Genomic DNA, 27,994 nt, shown 5'->3' with positions numbered 1-27,994 from the left:
GAAATTAATCTTTGTTTCCCTGCTTGTGACGAATTAGGCTAATGGGATGATCCATCACTTTCTAAATCCGATACTATCGATATGATGGCTTGGCAGCAGCTGGACGAACCTTGAACTTGTAAAGTTTAACGGACGCGCGAGAAATTAATGCCCATTTGACAGGAACATTGATTTTGGCAACTTTTGAGAATAATTTATATTTTTAACTTTTTCAAAAAAGAGTTAAAAAAGATGAAAATTTAAGGTCTTTTTTCTTCATTTTTTTTTTCTGATTGCTCCATTTCATTTGATAGGAATATACAGTATTAATGACATAGCTCTGCACACATCCATTATCTCAATAGTATTTGACAATTTCTCATGCATTTTTCATCATTTTACTTAATATAAAAAGCTCGAGGAGACCGTTTGAGACGATTGATGATGAGAGTCCTCGTTGTTTTCACTCTTTTTGCGTGCATTTTTGGCGATTCTCCGCAAAATCGCGCGAAAAAGCATTTTCAAACCCGATTACGAGTAAGTCTCTCTCGTTTAAAGATAATTTTGAATGCTTTTTGTAGACTACAGGATGCGCTACTGTATTTCAAATCCTCGCTGCCGAAAAATGATGGCTTTCAGAGCTCACAAAAACAAAATTTCTGCTTGAAGTTTTTCTGCATTTTGATTTCCAATTTAAAATTTTGTTCCTTCCTAGCCACTTTCTTTTTCATAAATAAAGACGAATTTTGTAAAAATATAAGTTGTGTATTCTTTCAGACATCTTGAACAGGAAATTCAAACAGTTTATTCTCCTCCTCCAAGAATCGTTTTAAGAAGGCAGCAAAGGAGATTGTTTCCGCCGCCATCTTTGTTGTTGTTATCTTCGGGCCGAACCAAAATAAGGAAGTAATAAGCTAGGAAGTGACAGCGTAGGAGCGAACAAGAAAGTATCATACACGAAAGGATCAAATTATAATGGAAGATCCAAGCCAGTATCGTGCAAGATTGGATCGGGCATACATTTGAAAATGATTGAGGATGGGTTTCTTATAGGCCGGTAGGCCTTATACGGCAATCTTATTGGTTCCAAAAAATTCGATCCTTTAATGCATGATCCTATTTAATTTGATACTTTCATGTATGATACTTTCTTATTTGATCCTTTCGTGTATGATACTTTCTTGTTCGCTCCTACGCTGTCACTTCCTAGCTTATTACTTCCCTATTTTAGTTCGTGCCTTATCTTCGAAGAACATGAAATCCTGAAATTGAAATTAGCACAAAAGGGTTTCGTATTTTCAGTCGATTGAAACTTACGATGAGGAAAACGCTGGCCATGAGCGTCAATTTGATATTGACATCCAAATCGATCGGGAAGTTGATTCCAAAATTGTCCGAGTCGGTAAACATTTCCTGCGCCATGCCGCTCCAAAGTTTTGAAACCTTTCCGACAACAATGTCGTCTGCTGTGACGACTTCAAACTCGACGTTGCTGCAACAGTTGATGGTGACCATGGGACCAACGATTCGGAGGACTTCTTGGTCGTACGCGTTTTGGATCGAGAAGACTGGTCGAGAGCAGTCAGCCTTTTGGCGGATTTTACCGACAATGTGGCCGCCTGTTGTCACATCTGAAATCAACAATGAGAACAAACTTAGATGATGGGTAAATTGCTTACCCATTTCCTGAAGAAAGCATGGAGGGTAGCAGAGGCCAAATCTGCAGGTAGGCTTGAATGGCCGCTGAAATCTCGCAATTTCTTGCCCAAGATTGTCAGTAATCGCCATTTAAAAATCTCGATTTGGTCCGCAGCAACATTTCGCGACGCATCCACTCTGTTCTCCAGCAAAGTAGACTTGTTGGCCATTGCTGTTCAAAACCTTTTGAAATTGAACATTTTTCTATTAAAAATCGAAACTGACCTTGTATCTGTTTGATGTTTCAAAAGCAGTGAAAGCTTCGAACAACTCCATTTGCTGTTTGACATAAAGGCTGTCGACGAAGTAGAGGTACTCGAGTCCCTGAGGAACGGAGCTTGGAACGCCTTGGGGAGCTGGAGCCCAGTTTTGCTGGATGTTGATGATCACTGGCGCTGGGGCAGCAGGAGCCGCAGCTACCGGCTGGCCATAGGCGTCGACTTGAGGCTGAGCGGGAGCTTGCTGGGCGAGGGGTTGGCCGAATGCATCTACCTGTGGCTGAGCGGGGGCAACTGGCTGTCCATAAGCATCAACTGGGTTTCCCCAAGCATCCACTTCTCCCTGGTTTGGCTGCATCCTGCTGTTAATGATTGAAAATCATGCATTTTCAAAAAATTAATGTTGGTACCTGCACTTGAAAATGAAAAAGCAAAACTGATGAATTTTCAATCAACAAAAATGGCATCAATACTAATTCTAGAAACGCCATAATCATCCTTTTCAATGTCAGATTTAACTAATAGTCGACATTGAAAATTCAGTTCTAGAATCGGTCAACCCAAAGCGAGGGAAAATCAACGGCGGAGCGCGGCGCTGATTGGCTGCGCGCTGACTCTTGGCTCCACCGAAAGGCAAAGACCGGCACTCAGAGGAAAAAGGGAAGAATACGAAAATGAGTCAAAGTTGGGAAGGTTCCTTCGAAGACGTAGGAGAAGATTCGAATTTGATGGACAGTGGTAGTGGAAACGAACCTTTATTGCTTCGGGATCGAAAAGTGCATGCTTATATTCTTTATTAAGAGAAATCCTTACTCATTATTTTCTCATTTCAATTCTCGATTCCAAAATATGCCCGGAGCTCAACCATCAAAGAAAACCTATCCTTCTTTATTCTCAATCAGTTTCTACCAAAAATGTTGGGACGTGACGACAAACGAAGTCCGCTTACGAGTAAAATCCGCGATGATGCCGCGAGAAGACTTCCTCAAGAACCTGCGCGGGAAGCCAGATCTTTACGGCCCTTTCTGGGTCGCCGTCACTCTCTGCTTTTCCACGGCGATTTGCGGAAACCTGGCGAATTTTGTTCAGAATAAAGGAGATCCTGTAAGTCTTTCAAGGGTCTTTCCCGCTCTAGAAATTCGATTCAGGCTTATGTCTACGCGCCAGAATTCGAAAGAGTCACTTCCGCTGCATCTGCTATTTTCGGATATGTCTTTGTTTTTCCCATGTTTCTTTCGGGTACGCTTTTCTATTTATCAAAAGATAGCTTTTCTTTTCAGTTGTGATGTACTATTCAAAGATCATGACTGGTTTCTCTGCTGTCGAGCTGCTCACTGCGTACGGCTACTCTCTTTCAATTTTCATCCCAATCAGCTTTTTCTGGATCATTCCCGTCGAGTTCATCAGATGGCTTCTCGTCATTTTCGCCTCAGTCGTTTCTGGAGCTGTCGTTGGGCTTCCAATTTACAACGGGCTCAAGGTAAGAGCCTTCATGTCATACCATTCTTTCTTCATCCCTTTTTAGGCCGTCACGAACAAGCAAAAAGCATACGCTGTTCTAGCTTTGGCCGTCGTCGCCAATTTGGGCCTCTCAGTCGGCTTCAAAATGTACTTCTTCGAAGCGCCTCTCAATCCTTCCGGCTTCGTTCCTCCAGTTCAGCCTCCGGTAGAAATTCAGCAACAGCCAGTGGTGCCAGAAAATCCAGTCGAGGTTGAAGAAGTTGCGCCAATTGTTGATGAAGCTCCAGCTGTTGAAAATCCAGTTGTTCCTGAAGGTAAGGACTTTGAGTGGCCGTAAAAAACGTTCTCAATTGTTTTTGTTTATTCTGGCGCTGAGATACGAAAAACAGGAAATTAAACCCTTCTTTAACAATAACTTCATTCTTTTATTTTCAGTTCCAGAACCAGTAGAGCCTCAAGCTGTAGAATCCGTCGAAGAAAGCAAAGAAGTCGCCGAGCCCGAACTCGTCGCACAAGAACAAGTCCAGGACGCTCCAGAAGCTGTGGAAGCTCCCGAAGCTCCTGTAGAAGCTCCGGTCGTCGATGCGGAAGAAGCTGCTAGAGAAGAACATGTGGAAGAAGTCCTGCATCAGCTGCCAAGAGTCGCATCTCCCGTCCAAGCAGCTGCTGAAGAACCAGCTCAAGTTCCAGAAGTTCAAGCTCCTGAGGGAGCGGAAGGTTAAGATTGGTGTATATTTTTAACCGGTGAGAAAAAAGGTGTTTTTTTATGCGATTTTTCGGTATTGTCTGATTTTTTCGTCGCCTAAATTGGCTGATTTTAGCTCCAGTCGAAGCTCCAGCAGAAGAAAATCACATCGTTTTACCACGAGTGCACAGCTAAGGCCTTCTTTTGTTCCTAGAATTCTTTTTCCTGCCTTTATTCTGCATTTATCTTTTATATTTCTGTATTACCCTCTTTCCAATCATCAGAACTTCCTGTTTCGATGTTCTACTAGTTGAATATTTATATATTATAAACGATTATAAATAAGCTCACTGTGCAATATATTTCAATAACTCGACTTCTACATATTCTATTCGACAATAAGCTCGGCAAATCAGTCTTGAAAACCTGAGTCAGGGTCTAAAAACGGCTTCGCAAGAGATATTTCAGACCCTGACACAGGTTTCCACACAGTTTGGCGAGCCAGACTCAACACATCAAGGTCCCTTAACTTATCCTAGATAGACAATGCCTCGTATCGACTCAGAAGTGAAACTCGACTTCAAAGATGTTCTTTTCCGACCAAAGAGGAGCACCTTAAAATCCCGATCAGAGGTACTTTTCATTGGCATAATTCGACAATTAGGAGACGCTAAAGAAATCCTTTTCTGCGCTTTTTGCTGAAAAGTGAGATGCCCTGGTTGTCATTGTCACCTTGGCTAATCATCGATCACGCACGCGCGCTATTTTTTTCCATTCAAAAAATTTCTCTAAAGAGATAAAAAGATGCCGTTTATTGACGCGGATGTAAAACTTGATTTTAAAGATGTTCTCTTCCGACCGAAACGGTCTTCGTTGAGATCAAGATCTGAGGTAATCGTCTTCTTTTTAGTGGGGTTTTTATTTTTCAAACATAAAATTTGTGTTTTTATTGAATTGAGCTTTGATTCGCAACTTGCTTCCATTCAAGCCCTTACCAACCCCTTTTTCAGGTCGTTCTCGAGCGCGAGTACACCTTCCGAAACTCGAAGCGCTCCTACAAAGGTGTTCCGATCATGGCCGCCAACATGGACACAACTGGTACATTCGAAATCGCCAAGGCCTTCCATGAGCACAGCCTCTTCGTCTGTATGCACAAGCACTACACGTAAGTCACAGTTAACCACCGACTGCTCTACAACTTTCTTTCTAGCGTGGAACAGTGGGAGCTTTTCGCGAGAAACAACCCAGAAGTCATCAAGAACGTCGCCGTCAGCTCCGGCACCTCCGATAACGATTTCGAGAAGATGAGTGCAATTTTGAAAGCGATTCCCGAAGTCAACTTCATTTGCATCGACGTTGCCAACGGGTAATTGTTTGGTTACTTGATTTCGCGACTAACAAGGACTTAGATATTCGGAACACTTTGTTCACTACGTCAGAAAAGTGAGACAGAATTTCGAGGACAAGACGATCATCGCTGGAAACGTCGTGACTGGGGAAATGGTCGAAGAATTGATCCTCTCTGGAGCGGATATCATCAAAGTCGGAATTGGACCAGGTAAGACAAACAAGTTTACCCCCTGCCCTCTACCCAAATGATTTAAGGATCGGTCTGCACAACCCGAAAGAAGACAGGCGTCGGCTACCCCCAACTTTCTGCCGTTCTTGAGTGTGCCGATGCTGCCCACGGTCTCGGCGGCCACATCATTTCCGACGGAGGATGCACTTGCCCTGGTGACTTTTCCAAGGCTTTCGGGTAAGGAAAAACAACAGTTAGAGCCGCTCGAAACCGTTTTTTCTAGCGCTGGCGCCGATTTTGTCATGGCAGGAGGCATGTTCGCTGGTCACGATCAGTCTGGAGGCGACGTTGTTGAAGAAAACGGCAAGAAGTTCAAGCTGTTCTACGGAATGTCTTCTTCCACCGCGATGGAAAAGCACTCAGGCGGCGTTGCTAACTACAGAGCGTCGGAAGGAAAGACTGTCAAGATTCCTTACAGAGGCGACTTGAACAACACGATCAGGGATATTCTTGGCGGAGTTCGCTCTACTTGCACGTGAGTATATCTTGAGAGAAGCTCTTTCACGCCTTTTTCTTTCATTTTCCTTCATTTTTTCTTCAGATATGTTGGAGCAGGAAAGTTGAAAGAGCTCTCGAAGCGAACCACTTTCATCCGCGTGACGCAGCAGTTGAACACGATTTTCGGCAACGAAGGCTAACTCTTCTCTCTCGCAATCTTCCAAAACACTCCAAACTTAGCGAACAAAACTTTCCGTATCTTGAGTGACTGTTTCTCGATTTACCTCCTTAATAATTAGTAATTACACGATTCTACGAGCAAGAACACAAAAAAAAAATAGAAAATTGAATTCATGCCCAGATTCAAATTTAACAACAAAAAAAAACTCATCGAGCTGCTTTTTCATCTTTAAAATTATTTATTTATTAAACTGCGCCGCTTGACTTGAATGATGTTGATGGCACCAAAAGCTTATTTAACACACTACAGACCTTTCTCTACATGACACAAAAGAGAGAACTAAAAAATGTTGAGTTTAAGGTAGTGAAAAGTGCTCCACCATTTTGTAGCAGTATAAAAAAAAACCTGTTTTTCCGAATATCGGAAAGAAAGAAAAAGAAACAATACAGGGACTCACAGATACACAAATTCGTCTTTCCTCAATATGCAGAGGGTTTATTTCTCTTCATGTTTTTTCACTTTCTTTGAGTCGATTTCTTCAGATGCAGAAAGCCGTTCTTTTTTCAGTTATTTCCGAGCAACAAATTCTCTGTTAAAAAAAGGGCTTTATAACCTTCCTTCATCTAAAACAGTAAAATCGCCGTTAAGCAAAGCACGATGCATTCTCATTGCGCTCTTCCAAATCGTCCCAGCTTGGTTCAAATCGAACTAGAAATTCCCCACCATGATCAATGAGGATTCCATACCTTGTGCTTCTGAAGAGACAGTTTTCTCTGACGATTTCCAGCTCGGTTGTAGTAGATTTTCATGATTTCGATAGCTCCTTTCAGCGAAAAAACGCGACGATACTCTCTTTCTTTCAAACTTTGCAATAACTTTTTCAACTCCTGAACTCTAGCATTCTAGAAAAGCAGAATCGCATCTTTAATATGAGGCTATGGCAGATATGGTGATGAATTTTTTTCTACAGTAGTTTTACAGAGCCAAACTGTCTCTATCGCCATCGTAATTCATGTCGAAAAGGCCGGGTTGGTCGGAAGAATCGATGAGGGACCAGAACGGAGAGTTGCGATTTCTAGGGATTTGAGGATGACGAAGAATAAAGAGGTCTTACCGGTAAGTGATGAAGGCGAAAAGACCAGTCATCGAAACAAGAGTGCAGGTTATTCCCACGAAAATGACTCCAATGTAGCTGAAGGGTGGCGGGCGGCCTCGTTCGCAAAGGCTTTTTTGCGAACGGCGTTCGCAATTTACGAACGGCGTTCGCAAAATCGAAAAAATCTCGGTCGAAAATCGAGTTCTTCTTTTCTCAAAATGTGTCCCAGCGGTAGAGAAAGACTGCTCCTGCCAACCTAATGAGTTCTCTACCAGAAAATGCACGAAGTGCATCCTCAAGACACAATTTTATTTCATTGCGAACGCCGTTCGCAAAATTACGAACGGCGTTCGCAAATTGCGAACGTGGCCGCCCTACACCCTAGCTGAATTCATGAAATAAGGGTGGTTTCTTTTGTTTTACCTGCAGAACTCATCCGGACTGATGGTATCTTCTTCGTTTTCTTTGCAACTCGATGAAAGATCCTGAATATCTTGCTTTGTCAACGAACTGATCGATCTTCCCGCGAGTTCTTCAGGCGTCTCACAGACAAATTCGATCCCTTTTCTGCTCCTTCGATCGGGAGAAAAATCAAAGTAAGGTTTCAGCGTTTCCCAATCGCAGCTTATTGGATTTTTATGAAGAAGAATATTCTTCGGAAGCTCTTGAAAGTCGATGCAGGTTAAGTTGTTGGAAGATACGTCGAGAAATTCTAGCGATGAGAGGTCGACTTCATCGAGGGAGGAGAGTTCGTTGTAACTGACATCGAGTTTTTCAAGTTTCAGCTCCATTTGCGTTAAATTTAAGCTCGTCAATTTGTTGAATCTTAAAAATATTAGTCTCGTTGTCAATTACGAAAAGTCAGCACCTTAAATTTAAGGATGTCAGTCCACTAGGAAAGCTGTAATCGACGATCTCTTCGATTTCTCTATTTTCAAAGTCGCACTCTCCATCTTTGCCCAAAATCGCATTCACTGTGTATTTGGCTGTTTCTATCGTACAAACTGCTGCAAACGAAGAAAAGAAAAAAGTTGATAGCAAAAATCTCATTTTTAGTAATTTTCGGAGTAATTTGCTTCGCGCCACTTATTTGCCTTATTCGTCAATTTTTCTTCAAATAGAATTTTGATTCTTACAAATCTTTTGAAAATGAACAGAAAAGACAGATTTTGGAGATTCTTGATATCGGAAGAAGCATCATTTTTGTACCAAAACGGGGTAATCAGCAGGTTTTTTAGTCAGCAGGAGTGACCATCAATTTTCTATTTATTGCTTCCCGCCAGGGTTGCAAGAAAAAGTGCTAGTAAGCTTTTTTTGATAACCACAGAATGATAGAAAATGATCTTTAATAACTATTTTATTGTGACCTCTCTAAAAACGATGATCAAAGGTGTGAAAGTCAAAGTCTCGGTCGTGATAATGAGCATCATCGATTCTATGTGACCTATTTAATCGCGAGTAGACACAGCATTTGAATCAAATAGTATCAGAGAATGACTCTTTCAAATTATTTGCTCATTTTTACTTTGCCCATTGAAGGCTTTGCCTTTTTCGGAACTATTTACGGTGAGTCCACCTTTCGCCAACAAAACTAACCATTTTTTTAGGATGGCCAAATCTTGTTGAAATCTTGAAATCGCTCAAAGTCTTTGAATCTTCTTGTGACACGCTTTCGAACTCGACGACAATGACAAATGAGATCATCAATTGCGAAGAGCGCGATAGCCTTTTTTCTCTGGCTGGGATCATCGGCACCTTCTCGAACAGCATTTGTGTTATTTTTGTTGGAGTGATGATTGAAAAATATGGGGTGTTTATGGCAAGAGTAGCACTCACCATTGCAGTGACTATTGGACTCTTGTGTTTTCTATTCACGCCGCAAGCCAACTGGCTGATTTTTCTAGAAACGGCCGAAAAAATTTTTTAAATTTTTAAAATATTTTTTAAATTAATTATATTTTATTATTTCAATAATATTGATAATAAATAATAATTGATTTATAAAATTTATTTAAAAAATTTGTTTAATGATTAGTTAAATTTTTAATAGAGTTGATTTTTAACCAGATTTTTCGAGCCGAAAACGTAGCAACCTTTCTATATTCTAGTGGAACCTACTCATTCGTCCTCACAAACTCGCTCATGTCTGTTTTGTTCCCGAATATCAGCGCTTTCGTGATGAGTTTCGTCGAGTTTTTCTACCTCGCTGGATGGTCGTATTTTCGCGTTTTAGCGACTCTCTTCAAAAATGGCCTTGCCTACAATTGGGTTATCCTTATAAATATCTTTTGGACGATTCCAGTTTGGCTGCGAACATTTTTTCTCTTCCCTGTCATCAGATTTAAGAGCGACGTTTCGAGTTTTTCCAGGAGCATTGTCGGGCAGACGGTTGGGAGAATTAAGAAGAAGGACACAAGGATCAACAAGCGAAGAATGTCCACTTGGAGCGAAGTGCACAGAGAATATTTGATCGAGAAAGAAAAGATCAAGTTTAAGGGGGTAGATATCAAGAATCGCCATTTTCCGTCAGACTTTTTTCCCAAAGTTAAAATAGTGACACCCTTATTTAAAATAAGTTATTTTACTACGGAAACAAAAACTTTGGACCTTTTTCTTTTTCGTTTGAAACAGGGTTCGGTATTTTGAATTCGCGAAATTATTCGTTTTTCATTTGAATTTTCTATTTATTCGTTTACGAATATTCTCTAATGAGCGAATATTCAAAGCGAATGAAAACGAATTTTCTCGGAGAATTTTTCAGAAATTCAGCGAATTTCTCAAACATTCGCTTTGCCGCGCGCTCTGATTGGTCGGGCTTTGACGTTGCGCAGCCTATAATTTTATCTTCACCGCCTAAATAACCTTATAGCTCGCGGGCGCCACCCTTTTCTCACCCGCGGCCCTGGAGTTCAGCCAATCCAGGGCTGTACGCTCAATTTCGAGCGAATATTCGCCCGAATAGGCGATTCGCGAACAATCGCTCATTCGCTTAAGAAAAGAGCATATTCGCTGCGTGTATTGGCGAATTTTTCGACGAATTCAAAATACCGAACCCTGGTTTGAAAGCCGAAATTTTGAATTTCAAAAAAATTTTTCACAAAATTTTTCGTCAAAGATCGCTTTTTTTCCTAAAGTGGTCATTTTGCCGGCAATCGAAGGTGCCCGGTTTCCATTGTAGCACCTCGAAAGCTAAAAAATCTCAATTTTTGGCTTCCATAGGAAAGAGATAATTGCCTGAAATAAATTTTAAGCAAAAAAAAAAATAAGGGTGTCATTATGTTAAAAATTTGAAAAAACACTGACAGGAAGTCCGATTCTTGACATCTACCCCCTTAAGGATATAAGAAAACAGTGCTCTGATATAAATTATATCCTCCTTGTTGTTTGGATCGTCCAAGCAAATTTCAACCTGCTCTTTTGCGTCATGACCTGGAACGCTTACACAAGACTCGTCGCCAAAGATTCCTACCAAAAACATGTTGACGACTTTGGCAATTTCGCTTGGACAGCGGCATTTTTCACGCTGCCATGTGGATGTATCTCTGATGCTCTCGGAAAATGCATTAAATCTAGACCTGCTCATTTTGGCAAACTTCTTGGGTGTCTGATTTTCGTGATTTTAAATCTTATTGTTGGAATCACAATGAATATTCTTCAGCTAGAGTTCAACAAGATAACACTTAAAAATTATTTTCATAACATTGATATCATTACATCCGGCTCATAACTCCGTTAAAGCTTTCTTTCACTGAAGAAAATCTTCTGTCGATAATTTTCTTGCTGCGAATTTTCGATGCGTGGGTATTCGCGCTCGCTCCTGTTATCTGCAGATTTCTTTTCGACGAAAAGTACTATGGCTTCCTGATTGGCATCAAACGACTTATTCTTGGAATCACCAGGTTTTTTTTATTTGCGAACAAAATATCTTAAAATCTCAAAAGCTTGTCCACTTTTGGCTTTCAAGAAATTTCGAAAAAATTTGGAAAAGAAGGATTTATCGCTGTTTTCTATTTTTTCATCGCTGTGCAAGTTTTGATGCTGGCTTTTCCGTTGTTCTTTGCAAAAAGGCTTTTTTCTATAAAAAGAAAAAATAAATAAAAAATCGAAAAATTTTCATGAGTCCGATCGATTTCAAGTTTCTTCTTCTCTTTTTTCTCAATGAAGGTTTTGCCTTTCCATACTTGAGATTTAGCGAGTTACCGTCAGAATCAACGAATTACCGACTTTCAAACCTCATGAAAAATGAGTGGACTGAGAAACTCCGTTCAGCTGTTTTACATGTCCCTGCATTTAAATAAATCAACAAATATCAAACTTTCATTACAGGAATTTTTCTTTATTTAGTGGCGGCGGATAGTAACAGGCTTGCTAGAAAGCACAGCGGAATTAGAATCGTCGGCTGATCTTCTTTTTCTCCCAGCGTCGGTGGAGCAGTCGGGCACGCAGTTTTCAATATCAGCGTCGCACAAGCGAACTTCGCAGTGGAAAAAGACTGAAAAAATTAATTTCTAGAGAAAAAAGGCCGATTTTACCGGGTGATTCTTCCGAGGCATCAAAGAGGAAAGAGTCAATGGCGAATCGTGCAGAAGTTGCTTCTCCATTAGCTAGAACTTCCAATGTTTCATATTCGTAGAGCTCGGAGTCGAGGCCACAGGAATTTTCGATGAAGGGGAATCGGATCGGGTTGTCTGCGTTGTTGCTGAAAAGGGGATTGGGGAAGGGAAAAGGAGGAAATGGTCCATTTCAAATGGACTTACTCAGGAGTCGCCCAGCAGTTGACGAGCTGAGTGACGATGTTGAGGCTGCTCTGGTTGTCGACATGCACGGCGAGATGAACTGGATCGGGAACAGTGACAACATCACCATCTTGAAAAAAAAAAGCAAATGGAAATCGTTGAAGACAACTTCTTACCAGCTCTTTCGGCACTGAAAGATTCGTCTTCATAAATCGCCATCGAAACAGGAAAGCTTCCAGAATTCTCATCAACTTCCATTTCTATGAAATGAAGTTTTGCTGTCACTGGAATGGCGCTGATGACGTAGTCGACCAAGAGATCGCAGGTGAAGTCGAGCCCGAAGTTGCGGACGCGGCTGATTTTGTTGTTGACCGTGGCGCCGACGGAGCCCATGATCGCGGCGGAATAGCTGATGTGAGTGTCGTTGACGTTTCTATTCGCAGAGCAGTCGGTGTTGTCCACGAGAAAGTAGTACCAGCCGTCGTCGCCGTCGACAGCCCTGCAAGCGGTGCTCTCCATGTAGAGATCGTCGATCGTGAAAGGAGTCGGTTCCAAGCCGCATTTTGAAATTCTGACTCCGCGTTCCATCGGATCGCAGATGATTTCAGTCGAGTTTTCAAAGACGTACTCGCACGGTTCTTCTCCAGAGCCATCGCCAGAAAAGGCATTGGCAGAAGGGCCATTCTAGAATTTTCAGATGAAAAATTTGATTATGCAAAAATTCAAAATTCAAAAGAATTATTCAACGACGAGAATTTTTTTGATTGAAAATTCACGTGAAAAAAATCATCAATCTCTTCAAAAAAAAAACTTACGGAGAAAAAGAGGAGCGCAAAGGACGAGGATTTCATCTCTCTGCTTGTCTTCTCGTAGTCAACACGAAGTTACGAATTTACCAAGGCGCGGGCATCATTTTATATGGCGCCTGATCCTATCGCAGCACCACCAACTCACAACACTGCTGACAACACAACCCAGCGCCACAAAATTAGCGAAGATAAGCCAATTTTTTATAATTTCCAGCTACCAGCGGAAAATTTTCAACTACCAAGATAACGATTATAGCAGCTTATTATTACCGTAAGGAGTCATTTAAAAACTTAGTCAGGTTCTAGAGACTAAAAATGAAAAGCCGCGTAGCGGCTTTTTTAAAAACGAAACCGCGAAGCGGCTTCGCAACATAAAAATTTACCTCCTTGATTAAATCTTTGCGAAGCCGCTTCGCGGCTTCGTTATTTAAAAAGCCGCTCCGCGGCTTTTCATTTGAGCATTTGAGCTTGAGAACCTGATTTTTGGCATTCTAGATATCCATTATGACAGAGCACGTGCTGATAGAGGCATAGTTTCTTCATGTTTCCTTCTTTTTTGGAAAGCAGAATTAATAAATAGCTTGGCTAATAGATTGCTGCCAACGTTATCAGCAGATGCGCGGCTAGAATTGCCAATGGCGGGAAAACTTCAAGTTTTGTTTAGAAATTGCTTCCACTTAGAAAAATGGACGAGACCGACTACTATTTAAGATTAGTCGAGATTTTCCAAGTACGATGGTTTGAACGACATCCGCGTCCTTAATCCCAATTCCAAAGAAAATATAAAAAACTGAAAGAACAAATAAAATTCAACCCCTAGAAAAAAGAAGAGAAAATCATAAAAAGAATAATTTTTGTTACTTTTTCAAGAACGTATTATTTTATATAGATGAAATTTTATACCCATAGCAAACAATGCACTCATCTGGCTCTAGGAGAAGATTGATTAGGCTCTAATGCGTTAATTTCTATAATAATGAAGATTAGAGGAATTATTATTATCTAAAACGGCTGTGAGCTACTATTGCGTGTCATTCTTGTTATCTCGAAGTATGAAAATACGATAAGTTCTAATTGACTCGAAAAATGACGCAAAGATAATCGTATGTACTACATACTATGTAGACAAGGTCATTTTTATCATATTCTTTAGTCAACATTTTTTGAAGGTCAGTTTATAGAAAAAACTTTAAAAAAAGCACTGAATTTTTCTTTGATAGAAAAAAACGTGGTGTATTATAGTTCTTTTTCTTGACAAAAAAAAAGGTTTTTAACAATCGTAGAAAATTGTAAAACACGATTTGTGTTCCGCCGGATTCGGAGTCCTTGAATCGGGCTCGCACGGTGGTGGGGCGCTGTTCAAGCATTTTCAGTTCCGCAGCCGCGACGGCCGAACGAATCAACAAGTGAAATCAAAAGTGAAGAAAAAAGACAGCGAAATCGGCGATGTTCAGCGCCAAACATGATAATTAACGGATCAACATCTCCTGATTAAAAATAACAAACGGAAAAAAAAGAGAGAAAAACGAAAATAAAGCCGAGAAACAAGAAAATCCGAAAATCCGAAAATCCGAAAATCTGATGATGACGAACCCTTTGTTAAATCTTTCGATAGCGCTGTTTTTTGGCATCACTTTTTTGTGCATTTTTGACAGGAAAGAGGATAAAGCAACTTTGTTGACAAGCGATTTTGGCTTAGAAAGAAAATCTCTTGTCTGGGCAAAAGGTCGCTTTTTTACTTGAAACTCGCGTCATCCTCAAAAACAGATATTCTCAATGGCACTTGTCGGATGCTTTCAACTTTGACAAGAAATCTGAAGGGAGAGGTTTGCTGACGCAGGCGACGGAGAATGACTTGACTCACGATTTTTTGAAGGTAAAGGCTTTTAAATTTGAAATCGGGGCGCCCGATTCGGGGGTATTTTCGGGCAAATTTAATAAATTATTTTTTTTAATAAAAAATTAAATAAATTATTAAAAATGATTCAAATAATTTATTTTAGAAAAATAATTAAAAAAAAATTTAATCAATAAAATTATTTATTTTTAATACAGATAAATTTAATTAAAAATATTATTTATATTATCTATTTTTGTTTCGATAATTATGAAATTAAATGTTTTTCTGGGGAATATCCCTTTTCGGAGATAAAAATATTTGTTTTCAAAACCAACAAGCCGATGCGCATAATTTGTGTGAATATAATTGGCGTTGCGCAGATGAGCAACCGCTGGGTAGGCTAGTTGCGGTCGAACCCGTGGCCTTTTTCAGAACACACGTAGTCAGCAGTTTACGAAAACAAGTATTTTTACCTGGCACTTCTTATAAAAGAGCATTATATCTAAATCTAATAAAAAACGCCCAAGCCGATGTTGCCCAAAAAAAGAGCTTATCTCGAAAATCTAATTTTCCGTCCAAAAGACTGGACTCGCCAACCTGTAAAGAAAACCTGAGTCAGGGTAAAAAATAGAAAAATGAAAAGCCGCGTAGCGGCTTTTTTAGAACGAAACCGCGAATTGGCTTCGCCAGTTTTTAAAAAGGATAAGAGTATGAAATAAATAAACTAAAAGCCGCATAGCGGCTTTTTTTAAGAACGAAGCCGCGGAGCGGCTTCGCAACATAAATATTTTTGTTCCTTTTGTTAGACTGGCGAAGCCGCTTTGCGGCTTCGTTTATTAAAAAAGCCGCTTCGCGGCTTTTCGTTTTTGCTCGTCAGAACCACAGGTTGCCGAGCCCAGAGCAAGCATGGTCATTAAAGACTGATTCTAGATAAGAAAAAGGGATCATCGAGGATCATCTGCGGACAGATTAGGGGATTTCCACAGAATTCGCGCACGTTTATAATTTTCAAAAATCAATTGTAACATGAAAAATTTCATCGAACAAAAACGCATAAAAAATTCTCTAATTGAGCTAATCGTTCAGACATGGAGCTCTTCGGGCGCCTTGATTTCGCCGACTTGTGGCGGGGGCGAGGCGCTGGAATCGGGAATCGGCGGCCAGCTGGAATTGACGCTTGCGATAAAGTCTTCCCCGAAAAATTTGGAACGGAGAGAAGCGATCAGAGCGACTTGGGGAAACCAGGTTCGTTTTTTCTCGCGTTGAACATGCTAAATTGGCCGGAAAGAGTTCTAAACTTGATTAAGACGCTGTTTCCGACGAGGAGGGCGCAACTGGTGTTTTTGGTCGGACGAGACGTGCATCCTCAAAGTGACAGGGACTTGACCTTGCTAAAGGAGGAAGCGGCGAAGTCGGGGGATCTTTTGGTGGGCAACTTTGCTGATACGTTTAGAAATCTATCTCAAAAGGTAAATTTTAAAGATTTTCCATAGAAAAAACCGGGTTGGCCCGACAAATTTTCGTGGGCGGTTTTTCGGCTTCTGATTGGTCCGTGAGCTGAATCCAGGCTTTTGATTCGTTGAAAATTTCCACTTTTATAACCCTAACCCTAACCCAGCCAGATTCGACTCAAAACCAAACATTTTTTGTCACGTTTATATTTTTTCGTGAAAACTCATGCCAAAAGGTTAAAATTAAAAAAGGTCAAAAAGGTTCTATTTTAACTTCTTACATCCTAATTGTATTTTTCTATTCGATCAAAGTGAACAAGATTCGAAAACACTTCGTTACATCAATCAAAAACAGACTCTCGCTCATGTCATAATTTTCATAAAACACATTTTTGTTATTTTTCCAAACAGACCCTTTTCCTCATTTTTCCCGGAAATCGAACTGAATCGAGCTTTATTTTGATTTCATTAATTACCGAACCAGCTAAGGAGCACACGTTACCGCATAATTATTTATTATTTATTTCGGGGTTCAACGCATTTTCGGATTAAATTTACTGTCATTTCATATACATATTTCCTCTTCTTCATAATTTTTCAGGACGCGCTGTTGCTCACGTGGTTGGCGACGTGTAGCTACCAAAGCAGGTAAATCGCCTTAGCCCGATTTTCGACTTAACCCGTGACACTATTTCATTTTCAGATTCGTCTTCAAGGGCGATGACGACATTTTTCTCAACCGCTTTTTGCTCGATGAACTGCTGGATTTGTACAAAGAAAAGGCTGATTCCGAGCTTTTGATCGGCTCGATTCTTCGAGGAGGGGAGCCAGTGAGAGACCCTGAAAGCAAGTACTACATTTCCGAAGAAGAGTATCCTCCCGCTCGATTTCCGGCTTACCCTTCCGGCGGCGGCTTTGTTTTTCCAGGAAGACAGCGAAGTCGCTTCATTCGCAATTGATGAAGATGCAGCCGATTTCTGTCGATGATGCTCTCATCGGATTGGCGATGAATAAACTTGGCTTATCAGGTTCTAACGGTTGAAAATTCTGATAAAAATCTAAATAATTTAATAATAATAATAATTAATAATAATTAAATTATTAAAATAATAATTAATATTATTCTTTATTAATAAATATATTTATTAACATATTAATTATTATTGATTTTTAAATATTTTAATAAAATCTTTAAAATATTGAAAATTCTTAATAAATTACAAAAAAATTATTATTTAAAGAATAATTAATAAATGAATAGTTTTATTCAAAATAAATTAATTGAATTTAATAAACAATTTCAATATAATTTTTTAATCTAGGAAAACTTCGAAATAATCGCGGTTTCAAAAGCTGGGGCGAACGAAGATCTGAAAATGCTCTTTGCGATTTGCTCCAATTGGTCACTTTTCACAGCGTAACACCGGATCAACTTTTGGACTTCTGGCGCCGAATGACGGACGTACCCAAATTAGTTGATCAGTGCAGTTTCAACGAGATTCCTCGAGAGTTGCTCAGTCTTGATCGAAGCAGACAGCTCTAAAAAGGTTTTATTCTGTACATAGGAAAATAATGAAATGAAATAATAAACTCTTCAAATGTCGATTCCTTCTTTGTACCATTTCGAGGCCTCTTGTTTTGGGAATCTTTCTCGACTCCTTCAGCCCCAAAATCGCATTTGAAAATTGGACTTATCGAAAAATTGCTCTTATCAGGTTTTTGATAAGATGTGTGGAAACCAAAAATTGGTAATGGATTAGTAGACGCATAAAAAGATTAAATTTCGAATCCGAGAGCTTTGAAATCAAGGAAGACTGTCACAAAATTTCGAAAGGCTTCTGATTCATTTTTAGATCGCGCGCACGCGATTAAAATCTTCGAAATCCGATGTTTTCCGCCTGCCGCCAAATTTAAAAAAAATTAAGAGAAAACTGTTAATTTATTCGAAGACTGTAACAAAATTTTAAGAAATTAACGGTTAAATTAAATTTTTATTCAGATAGAATAATGGCGCCTGTTAACTACCGCTCCGACGCTGAGATGACATGGTAAATTTTCATATTGCTGTTTCTTGTGATTCATTTTCGGTTCGTTCTATTTTTGGAGTTGTTTCTGATTGAAACTGAGGGAAAACAGTCATTGTGAGAAGTGAGAAAAAGAGAAAAAGGGGAAAACTGATGAAACTCTTCCCAAAACCTCCTCCCAGCGAAGAGGAGTACTCACGCTTGTTTTACAAACATCAAATGCACAATTTAATGACAACCGAATTACGATCCCCTCTCAGTAAAGCGGAGCCTTTTTTCTTCTTGATTAACTTTTCCGGGAATAGTTTATTAGGACTTTAATTGAGAATTAAGCGACTCTCATAATTAAACCATCCATTACGAAGGCTCTTCGTTATCAATGTAAACGATGTCATAATTCGGAAAGCATCCGTAGAGTCCACGATACTGTTTTTTCATTTCGTCTCTTATTATGTGTTTATACTCAAGAATTTATTCAAAAATCGGTTAAAACTATTTAAAACAATATAAGAAAATTGCGGTGGTCTTGTCAAGGATCCACTGTCAATAACCGTACAAAAGACATAACAGGACAACCTTTGTCTTCACCTGAAAGTTGCAAATCAGACCGCAATCAGCAGACTCAGTGATGATAATGAAATTGTCGCGTTACTTCTATCATTTTATGATGAATCAATTAAAAAAAATCACATTGTCGTTTGCCTAAGATGTCCGTCTGCCCAACTTGGGCAAACGGCGACTTGGGCAGACGGCGACTTCGGCAAACGGCGACTTGGGCAAACGGAGACCACTCATCGGGCTAGCCCGCTCAGTCATTTCTGAGAGAACTCAGCTCAGACCAATGATTTTCTTCTGAAGAATCACAAAGCCAGCTAAAATCAGCTTTGATAACACCAGCTGTAAAAAGGGTCTGCTCAGGCTGAGTAGCTCAATTTGGCATCAGTCGATGGGAATTTGCACTGAACTGATCCCCAAATCGATCCCCTTAGGAGGCGATTTGATCCCAAATTTCGCCCCTTTTCAATCCGCTAAATGCCCTAATCGCCCAAGTAGCAAGTGTAAGGCCACTTCTCTACGTACTTCTCTACGTGTGTAGCTACTTGTCTGAAAAAACACGCGCGACAATGGGAAAAAAGTTTCAAACTGGGCCAAAGTCGTTTTGTAACAGCAAGGTGACGATCAGTTGCGAGTGATTTCTGCCGGTCACCGGGATCAGACAAGAAACAAACTAACTTGATAAGAGACGAGCAAATTAGCACCTTGCTCCTAATTCGATCAGTCAGTCCCACCGTTACAAACTTTGGGGATTATTGCTAAACGACTTGATTATCCGTTAATTTGAGCATCTTAGGGAACAAAAAAATACTTCTCCATGATATCAAAAGGTATCAAAGAAATCCTTTGAATTTACGTTGTTCTGACTAGCAATCGTAAAAAACTCGCCAATTCATCTTATCCTCCTCAAAATTCCAGTCCATAAAAAATAGCGCAAGCCTATAAAACATCGCGCAAAATTGCCCTGGTACTAATTTAGCAACTAAAAGATTTTACGAATCACGTGTGGCGTCTTTCTTTGAACGCGGCGGATTTCCGGTCGAAAATTTAAGTTTGGGAATTGAACAATTTTTGGGTAGGCAGGTGCATGCGCGGTGTCACTTTTTTGGGGAGGGGCTCGAAACAATTCTGCATGCAGAACTATTCTGTAAAATATGGAACTATTCTGCGTTTCGCAGAACTATTCTGCCGAGTGCAGAACTATTCTCCAAATGTAGAACTATTCTGCAAAATACAGAACTATTCTGCGAGAAGCAGAACTATTCTTTATATCCAGAACTATTCTGCAATAAATAGAACTACAGTGGTGTGAGGAGTTTCCGCACCCCTAAAGTGCGGGTAAAGGGTGCGGAAACGCAGCACTCACTTTTGCTACTTCGAGAAGAAAATAGTAGAAAAAGTGCGGGCTAGGGGTGGGGGAACGCAGCACTCACAAAGGGTGCGGAAACTCCTCACACCACTGTATTCTGCATTTCGTGAATTAAGCACGCGACAGGCCTTCGGCCCTTACGCGCGCATTTTCTGGTAGGAAACTCATTGGGTTGGCAGGGGCAGTCTTTCTCTACCGCTAGGACTCCAATCTTTTGGTCAATTTTCTTTTTGTGAGTCTTTTTGGTGTTTATTTGCGCTTATATCCGTTTTGGCGGATGCAGAACTATTCTGCATGCAGAATTATTTCGATCGAATAAGGGCGATATTTGATCGAAACAATTCTGCATTTTGCAGAACTATTCTATACATTTTCGAAAATTTAGTCAACTTCCGGCTCTAGAATCGACCGGAAGTGAAGATTTCCAGAATTTTAAAGGGTCAAAATTCTTGAAATTTTCTGCTGATTCTGAAAAAGTATGGTGTTCTGAGGTTTATATGGCGGAATTGGGCTGGAAAACTTCGTTAACCTTAAAAAAAGCACGTCAATATCTAATTGTAACAGTCACATAATTTAGAAAAACTGATTTTTGGACATTTTCATTTTTGATCCACATTTTTAATTTCGGGTTTAACTCTCTTGATTTTTTTTTAAATTAAGTTTTTGTAATGATATTTAGGCGAGAGGACACGAACATCGGAGCCAAAAATGAAAGTCTTGGCTGTCAATTCTGCCCGCGCAAATTCCCGACGAAAACCAAGGCGGCACGCCACGAGGAAAGCCACGATTTAATAAGAAGATGGGGATGTCGTCATTGCGCTAAGCAGTACAAAGATAAGTATGATGTAAAAAAGGAATGGTTTGAAATATTAAGGGGCACTATCACGATTTTTTGAAAGTCGGAATTCCAATAATCTCTCTCCAGATGCTTGTAGGTTAGGGCTCGACAAACAAAAAAGATGTTTAGTATTTTTCATATTATTCAGAAAAAAACACCCTAAAAATATCATTGAAAATTGCCCAGCCGCACTTACTGACATTTTTCGGTCATATTCTCGGCGGAAAAAACTTTTTCAGAATGCTCTTTTCTTACATTTTAATGCATTTTTAAGGGTAGAGTAGGATCTTCGCGCGCGCCCCTTTTACACTTTTTCCCGTGCCCACAGAATCTGATGGGATAATGCTACTCGAAAATTTCTTTTTAATAATTACTCTTTAATTTTGAAAGCTTTCTAGTCGTATAAATCATTTCTTTCTAGCTAATTTAGTTGAGCTGCAATTCACTATCAATATTTTTTCTTCTTTTGCTATCTCCTCCGAGGTTATCGAGAGTAACAAAATGAAATTACTATCGTTAGAAAGACCTTTTCTCGAGCTTTTATAAATGGCCTATTACATTTTTCATTTGCACTCGAGATGATCGTAACACTCGATTATTATTTTTGCGCTGCGCGGTCCGTGATTTCTCACCTTTCTCTCTCTTTCCTTTTTTCGCTCAAGTTTATTTCATGAAAATATAAGGACTGATGCGCTATAAATTTCTATCTCGATATTCAAATTGCCTTTAAATCCATGTTTTTTTGACATGTCCGTCGATTTCCGACAATTTTGACCAGATATAAGCCTAAACAATCATAGAACCGATTAGCGCACTAATTACAATCTCTATACTGTATAGACTATACAAATACAATAGCGACTCATTTGGTTCAGTCTGACTGCTAAATTCTTAATTCCGCTTGCTAATCTTCTGTCATTCTTTTTAATTTTGAAATTTTCCATCATGAATTCATTCCAAGTGCCAAAAAATCAAAAAAAGAGGCGAGTGATTAGGTGAGAAATTGCGGAGCGCGCAGGACAAAACAAATTATCGATTATTACGGTTGACTTGAGTACAAATTTGGAATGTAATAGGCCATTTATAAAAGTCCAAAAAAAGTTCTTTCAAACGATACCAATTTCATCTGAGTCCTCTCACTGACCTCGGAGGAGATAGCAAAAGAAGAAAAAATATTGATAGTGAATTGTAGGTCAACTGTATTAGCTAGAGAGAAATAATTCACACGACTAGAAAGCTATTTAAATTTAAGGGTGATTGTAAAAAAGAAATTTTTGAGTACAATTATCCCATCAGATTCTATGGGCATGAGAGAAAGTGAGAAAAGGGCGCGCGCGAAGATGACTGAAATATGAATGTTGGCGCAGAAAAATAGAAGGAATTCTCTCTTTTACACCATTTTTCATACCTGTTAATTTTATGAAAATCATTATTTTTGGAATCACCCTTTCAAAAAAAAAAATTTTTGGAATTTTCAAGATTTCCTTCAAAACAGCCCTAGATAAGGAGGTGAACTTTCAAAAACCAGAAGTGATTCCATGATCAAATATAAATTTGTAAGAAAAATTTCAATCCTCCGAGGACCGAAAATTGCCAGTTTGTGAAAACCGGAGGAGTCTCAGCTCTCTTCTGCCAAAACTTGTTGAGTAAAATAAAATCCGAGAAAAACAGCCCTAGATATTGGTCATATCTAGTTACTCGAGAAATAATTTTTGGATACCTAAGGTATTCTCGAAATGAGAGCCAATCTCCGACCCCCCGAAAATGCTGAATGAAACTGGGTAGCTCTTATCGTTCATAATCCGCTCGATTTTTTCATTTTTTTTAAAGCCCATCGGGGAATTTAAGTTTGACGAAATGAGCGCTGACGTGAAATCCGAAATCATCAGCTTTGTGAAGGTCTCGAGCTCGCAAATAGTTTTTCCAAACGACAAAATAGAAGTTATTGCACCGCTAGCTTATTTCCAGCACGTTGCGATTCGTGTCATTAATTAAGAAATAATCGAAAAATCGATTAATTAAAATAAACTGATTTTATTAAATCGAAATATCGATTAATTTAAATAAACTGATTTCACTTTTCAACTTTCGAGTTCTTCGAGCACATTTTCAAAAATTGAAATTTCAATTGAAATTGCAGGAAAAAGCCGATGCAATGGCTGAAACCTATTGAAAATGAAAAAAAGCGTTTTCAAAAGATAAAGCTTCGTGCGGAGTTTTGAAATGAATTTGAAACTAGAGCAGCGAAATTTTCGAACCGATTTTTAAGGGTGTTAAGGGCCTCCCGGCCCCCTCAAACCCTGGCGAAAACCCGGCTTTGGGCCCGGGCTTTCTTTTGACCGAGTAAGATACCCTTAATTATGACTTTAACACCCTTAAAAATCGGTCTGAAAAAACAGCTCCAAATTATCATTCTACTCCAAATCTTCTTAACTCCTGAAATTGACTATAGCCCTGAAAATCCCGTATTTCTCAAATCGCCAATTTTGGATTCTGCCGAATGAGGATTATTGGAAATGCGGGATTCTTTTTCTTTTGAGTTAGTTGCTTTACCAAATTTTCGTTGATTGATCATATCACATTTTTTCTTGGCTTCTCCACAGTCAATCCCGGTTTCACCAGCTTCTATCCCGGCTTTAACAACTTCGATCCTTGCTATACATACGTGAATCCTGGTGGTTAAATCGTCAATTCGGGCGTCACTTTCTTCAATCCTAGCTTCTCAGATGCCAGTCCCGGCTTCTCAGTTCTCTATTTTTGTTTCTTGAATGTCGATCAGGGCTTCTCCAAGATTAGATGGACGTTGGAAAAACCAAGATTGAAACTGATGAAGCTGGGATTGACGTCGAAGAACTCGGGATTGACATTAGAGAAGCCATGATTGAAGTCGGTGACTTAAGTGACGATGAAGAAATCAGGGTTCCAATTTTCGTCGAAAGAATATTGAGCTGAGCGAGCGGCTGAGCGGTCGACCGCTTAAAATTCATGAGCGGAGCGAGCGGTTGAGCGTTTAAAAAAAAAACAAGCGTGAGCTGAGCGAGCAGACTTTGAGCAAGCGCACTGTAAGCAGTTCATCTTTTTCCTCAAAAAATACTTTTTCAGGTTTTTTTGAGTGTCGACTAGTGTCGGACATAAATTTCCCAAATGCGGATGAAAAAGTGTAAAAATCTGTAAGAAGTATTTTTGCCGAAGGGCCGTCAAGCCCCTATAAAAATCAAGGAACGGGGCTGAGACGGCCTGAAAATTAACAAATTAGGGGTTTATCGATAATTTAGAAAGCAAAAAGAGAGCATAGGCAAAAAGATCCGCTTAGCTCCGAAATAGGCCAGCTCAGCTTAGAGAAATTTTTACTCAGGTCAGCTTAGCTCAGCTCAGCAATAATAGAGCGAACTCTGGAGATATGGGCTTTATCTTTTAAGGGTAGGGTCCCCGTACAGGCCCAAAGCAGCGAGACTCTCCTCCGAACCTATCAATGCTGGGAAGGCGTGTAATGGCTCAAATTAAAGTTCAATCTTAGATCTTCTGATTTACACGAGCTTTTTTCGAAATTCTAAGAGAAAAGTCACGTACGGTTCGCTCAAAGTTGTCGTCTCAGCGAAAAATCGCGAGAATAGCCAATATTCAGGGCGACTCTCCTCCAAAGTGAGCAATGAATGCCCCCTCGATTCTTTTGAAGGGTAAAGTTTTGACCCTAATCTTAAAAATGACACGAGCTTTTTTCAATTGGTCAAAATTTTCTATGTTAAAAATTTTAAAGTACGAAGGTACCCATTTTCCGTCCCTTTGACTCCGTGAATTGCCTTGCGGGCATAGCCCAAAATGCGCCGTTCTCATCGCAAATAGATGTCCTGAACGTGGGCTTTCCAAAAAGGTATCATATGATACCCTAACATAACGACCAAAAATTGTAAAAACTTTAAAATTTCCACGTTTTAGCCAAAATGCACTAATTATTGCCATTTTCATTTGCAATTTGTGCGAAAATGGGTTAAGATAGAGAAAATACTCATACGGAGTTTTTTGCTCAGAATTTCATGGAGATTCAGAAAAAGTGGTCAAAAACCGATTCTGAGACTTGACGAAAGATTCGGGAGGATCTGTAGATTCAGAAAATATAAGATTCATATCCTGACTATGCGTATAAGCAAAATTACGATCACGTCTGAAAAAATTCTCGCCGACCTCCTCCCCCCTTAAGCTAAGCTGAAATAGCTGAAACGGCCAGGGACGTGACTTACACTGACTGAGAATTTATTTTACACAGATAAGGGCCTTTTTCACACAGAAAAGGGCCTTAATTTTAATATCAGTAGCTGAGCGTAGATAGCGAAGCTGAGAGGAAAGTTTAGCAAAGCGGAGCTGGCGAAAATTTTTTTGGCCGTAGCGGAACTGGTCAGAATTTTTTTCAGTGTAGCTTTTTTTTCCCGTAGCGGAGCCGTCGGCTCCAGTGTTTGAAAAAAGAATGTGCGCGGGCGGGCGCGCTCGTCCATCCGACCACCAAAAATTTTGACAAATTTTGCCCGCGCCCATCCGCCCATCAAAAAATCAAGCCTCATACTGCTCGCAAGCGCACGTACCGCTCATGCTCTCGCGCTCGCCCGCCCTCCCCTCCCATGCTCGCCCCTTGCCCATGAGTGAAGGTATCTCCGCTTTCTCCGCTACGCAAATTTGCAACTCTGGCAACGGTAATTTTGAGCGCAAGAATTCCTTGGGCTGGGGGTCGAGGAGGTGATACAAAGTTCGGGAGCCTGTTTCTATAATTTATGAGTCCAACTCCACTTTTTATACCTCTTCAATACATTGTGTCCCCCAGTGTCCTCCAAGGCTCAGCAAGCAAGGATTGTGAATAAATTCCGAACCATATCAGCATCTCTGCTCCGCGCACGGACACAACAACGAAAATTGGGAAGAGGGTGCGCGATATATTGGGGTTTGAATTAAAATTTTGAAAAATATGGTAAAAATATTATAGACCGACATTGAGCCACCGATGATCGGGCCGGTTAAAACACGCCGACCGAGAAAAGCTTTGGCTCCTCTGGCTCTCAATGCCACCTTGGACTCTTGTTCAAAAAATGTATGTCATGCAGATATCGATTTATAGTCGTCGATTTGGCCGATTCTAAGGGGCTATAACTCGGGACTTGGAATATGTGGGAGGCTCTTAAATAGGTCATATAAAAGATCTATCCTAGATCTCACTTTTGTTACTGCCTTTTACGATATTTTCAAGGAAATCATGGTTTTCGGATCGCTCAAAGTTGAGCTCTCGGCCAAAGAACGCGAAAATAGCCTCTTTTCAAGGCGTTATAAATCCAAAGTTTCTATATAAACCTATTTATTTTATGTTATTTTCTTAAATAATAGACCCTTATCTTAAAAATGACACAGCCTTATACTGTAATCATAAGATTTTCTTTGAAAAATTTTTAAAAGAACCAAGGTACCAAATTTTGACCTTTCACTTTGATAAAATGCCCTGCGGGCATGGCCCAAATTTACCCTACGTTGTCCTTAATAAATGCCCTGAATATAAGCTTTCAAAAAATGTATCATATGGCACCCTTACAAAACCCCTAAAATGGTCAAAATTTTAAAATATTCGGCTAATGGCCAGAATGCACTAAATTTCGCCACTTTCAAACGCAATTTGTGGCCAAATGGGTTAAGATAGCCAAAATAATCATTCTTTTTGCTCAGAATTTTATGGGGATTCTAAAAATGGGCTCAGATTAAAAATTGGAGACCCGACCAAAATCGATGACTATACCCATAAATTAAACTTGTAAGAATTCGAGCTTTGTTGTAAACGCGCCTGCAAACCAATTCGGCTTCTCGAATTCCAGTAATCAACAATCATCTTCTGGTCCTTTTTTGGAAGAAGCGGGGCAACTCGTCCTTTCTCGGGCTCAGGTGGAGGTATCAAAGTTTTAAATGGACACCAGAAACGAAGTTTATTTAGGTTCAAGTGGCGGATTTGGATGCAGCGCCTTCGGTAGCAGCGGCGTCAGAGCCTTTGGGTCAACTTCATTCGGTGGCAGCTCAGCTTTCGGCTCATCCGCTTTTGGTAGTAGCAACCAACAAAGATTTTTTTCAACAAAGAAAGTTTTAAATAGACATCAGAAACGAAGTTTATTTAGGTTCAAGTGGCGAGTTTGGAGGCAGCGCCTTCGGTAGCAGCAGCGTCAGTCCCTTTGGCTCAACTGCGTTCGGTGGCAGCTCAGCGTCCGGCTCATCCGCTTTTGGCAGTAGCAACCAACAAAGCAGCTCATTTGGTTCTGGCAACAATTCTGGCGGTGTCTTCGGTGGCGGCTTTGGACGTGGTACGGGTGGATTTGGTCGCTTCGAGCAGCAGCAGAAAAATTCATTTTCCGGAAGGGAATTTTCCGGCTTTAGATAAATATTTTACTGATTCAGTATCACGATTCACGACTACTCACTGCGATTTACATTTTTTAGAATTCCGTTAGCAGATTATAACATGTTAGCAGCAAATTATCTGGTCGTTTTGATTAGAAAAAGGACTTTGTAGAATGACGAGCGAAATGACCAGCACCAGAATAATCAACTAAGAATGATTTGCCAAACAGGTACTTTTGTTCAACGTACCCAGAAAGGATCCTGGTCGAGGATATTATTAACAATTTTGAAGAGCGGATCATTGAGGAGGCAAAAGATCGCGGAAACTATCGAGCCCAGACAAGTTAATTTTCCCAAATGAGCGTAATGAAACACATTCATATTCCTACCGAAAAAATCTAAAAATACGTAGGTATCAAAAGCTCAATTATTCCCTTGATTCTTAGTGAGAATTTCGTTAAATATCGGGGGTATGTGAAAAATGAAAAAACCCTACTCCAAATTCGGAGTACCTTGGCCGGCTAGGGTTAAAGAAAAAAAAACTTATCAACTTCCCATTTAGTAGCTTCAGTAATCAAGGAGAGTCCATTACTGTCAATCTGTCCCGCGTCAAATCCAAATGACCTTAAGCATTACTAATTCAGCAGTTGAAGGTATATAAACTTCTTGGAAAATCG

General features: G+C 40.0%; 7 protein-coding genes across 11 annotated transcripts; 4 read left to right on the top strand and 3 right to left on the bottom strand.

Annotated features, from left to right (window-relative positions):
• Positions 1-729: 729 nt before the first annotated feature.
• LOC145709752 (phospholipid scramblase family member 5-like) lies at positions 730-2,041 on the bottom strand. Of its 2 annotated transcripts, XM_081787458.1 has the most exons (5): positions 1,903-2,041; positions 1,659-1,860; positions 1,297-1,610; positions 1,228-1,241; positions 730-865 (listed from the first exon to the last, which is right to left on the bottom strand). In XM_081787458.1, exons 2-5 carry the CDS (start codon positions 1,765-1,767, stop codon positions 784-786), a joined length of 519 nt encoding a protein of 172 aa, XP_081643584.1. In that variant the 5' UTR covers positions 1,768-1,860; positions 1,903-2,041; the 3' UTR covers positions 730-783. The 2 variants fall into 2 exon arrangements, with proteins under 2 accessions (XP_081643584.1, XP_081643590.1); XM_081787464.1 differs by lacking the exon at positions 1,228-1,241 and having other exon boundaries at positions 730-885; positions 1,303-1,610.
• Positions 2,042-2,509: 468 nt separating this feature from the next.
• LOC145708034 (protein YIPF1-like) lies at positions 2,510-4,432 on the top strand. Of its 3 annotated transcripts, none has more exons than XM_081785759.1 (6): positions 2,510-2,999; positions 3,044-3,134; positions 3,176-3,375; positions 3,421-3,670; positions 3,792-4,073; positions 4,184-4,432. In XM_081785759.1, the coding sequence occupies exons 1-6, from the start codon at positions 2,676-2,678 to the stop codon at positions 4,234-4,236; spliced, it is 1,200 nt and encodes a 399-aa protein (XP_081641885.1). In that variant the 5' UTR covers positions 2,510-2,675; the 3' UTR covers positions 4,237-4,432. The 3 variants fall into 3 exon arrangements, with proteins under 3 accessions (XP_081641885.1, XP_081641810.1, XP_081641963.1); XM_081785684.1 differs by having other exon boundaries at positions 4,178-4,432; XM_081785837.1 differs by having other exon boundaries at positions 2,511-2,999; positions 3,792-4,100; positions 4,178-4,432.
• Positions 4,433-4,577: 145 nt separating this feature from the next.
• On the top strand, positions 4,578-7,056 carry LOC145696218 (GMP reductase 1-like). Of its 2 annotated transcripts, none has more exons than XM_081773220.1 (7): positions 4,578-4,674; positions 5,052-5,206; positions 5,252-5,407; positions 5,451-5,599; positions 5,647-5,797; positions 5,844-6,095; positions 6,162-7,056. In XM_081773220.1, the coding sequence occupies exons 1-7, from the start codon at positions 4,588-4,590 to the stop codon at positions 6,256-6,258; spliced, it is 1,047 nt and encodes a 348-aa protein (XP_081629346.1). In that variant the 5' UTR covers positions 4,578-4,587; the 3' UTR covers positions 6,259-7,056. The 2 variants fall into 2 exon arrangements, with proteins under 2 accessions (XP_081629346.1, XP_081629353.1); XM_081773227.1 differs by lacking the exon at positions 4,578-4,674 and adding an exon at positions 4,808-4,932.
• Positions 6,813-8,516, bottom strand: LOC145696235 (uncharacterized). Its single transcript, XM_081773239.1, has 5 exons — positions 8,204-8,516; positions 7,759-8,160; positions 7,354-7,431; positions 6,986-7,314; positions 6,813-6,947 (listed from the first exon to the last, which is right to left on the bottom strand). The coding sequence occupies exons 1-4, from the start codon at positions 8,383-8,385 to the stop codon at positions 7,215-7,217; spliced, it is 762 nt and encodes a 253-aa protein (XP_081629365.1). The 5' UTR covers positions 8,386-8,516; the 3' UTR covers positions 6,813-6,947; positions 6,986-7,214.
• A 3,144-nt stretch (positions 8,517-11,660) lies between these two features.
• Positions 11,661-13,012, bottom strand: LOC145707206 (uromodulin-like). The gene is made up of 5 exons (XM_081784701.1): positions 12,887-13,012; positions 12,248-12,755; positions 12,093-12,201; positions 11,868-12,034; positions 11,661-11,827 (listed from the first exon to the last, which is right to left on the bottom strand). Exons 1-5 carry the CDS (start codon positions 12,920-12,922, stop codon positions 11,676-11,678), a joined length of 972 nt encoding a protein of 323 aa, XP_081640827.1. The 5' UTR covers positions 12,923-13,012; the 3' UTR covers positions 11,661-11,675.
• A 553-nt stretch (positions 13,013-13,565) lies between these two features.
• Positions 13,566-17,769, top strand: LOC145711676 (N-acetyllactosaminide beta-1,3-N-acetylglucosaminyltransferase 2-like). Its single transcript, XM_081789365.1, has 7 exons — positions 13,566-13,610; positions 14,580-14,756; positions 15,807-15,965; positions 16,028-16,189; positions 16,773-16,819; positions 16,875-17,199; positions 17,494-17,769. The coding sequence occupies exons 1-6, from the start codon at positions 13,566-13,568 to the stop codon at positions 17,128-17,130; spliced, it is 846 nt and encodes a 281-aa protein (XP_081645491.1). The 3' UTR covers positions 17,131-17,199; positions 17,494-17,769.
• A 389-nt stretch (positions 17,770-18,158) lies between these two features.
• On the top strand, positions 18,159-27,455 carry LOC145709701 (uncharacterized). The gene is made up of 7 exons (XM_081787406.1): positions 18,159-18,219; positions 20,799-20,973; positions 25,825-25,887; positions 25,930-26,034; positions 26,748-26,876; positions 26,920-27,024; positions 27,098-27,455. The coding sequence occupies exons 1-7, from the start codon at positions 18,179-18,181 to the stop codon at positions 27,425-27,427; spliced, it is 948 nt and encodes a 315-aa protein (XP_081643532.1). The 5' UTR covers positions 18,159-18,178; the 3' UTR covers positions 27,428-27,455.
• Positions 27,456-27,994: the final 539 nt, after the last annotated feature.

This window comes from Oikopleura dioica, chromosome 1, assembly GCF_907165135.1.
Source record: "Oikopleura dioica chromosome 1, OKI2018_I68_1.0, whole genome shotgun sequence".
Taxonomy (NCBI): Eukaryota; Metazoa; Chordata; class Appendicularia; order Copelata; family Oikopleuridae; genus Oikopleura; species Oikopleura dioica.
The sequence above is the reverse complement of the archived record's forward strand: the minus strand, read 5'-3'. Positions and strand labels throughout refer to the sequence as shown.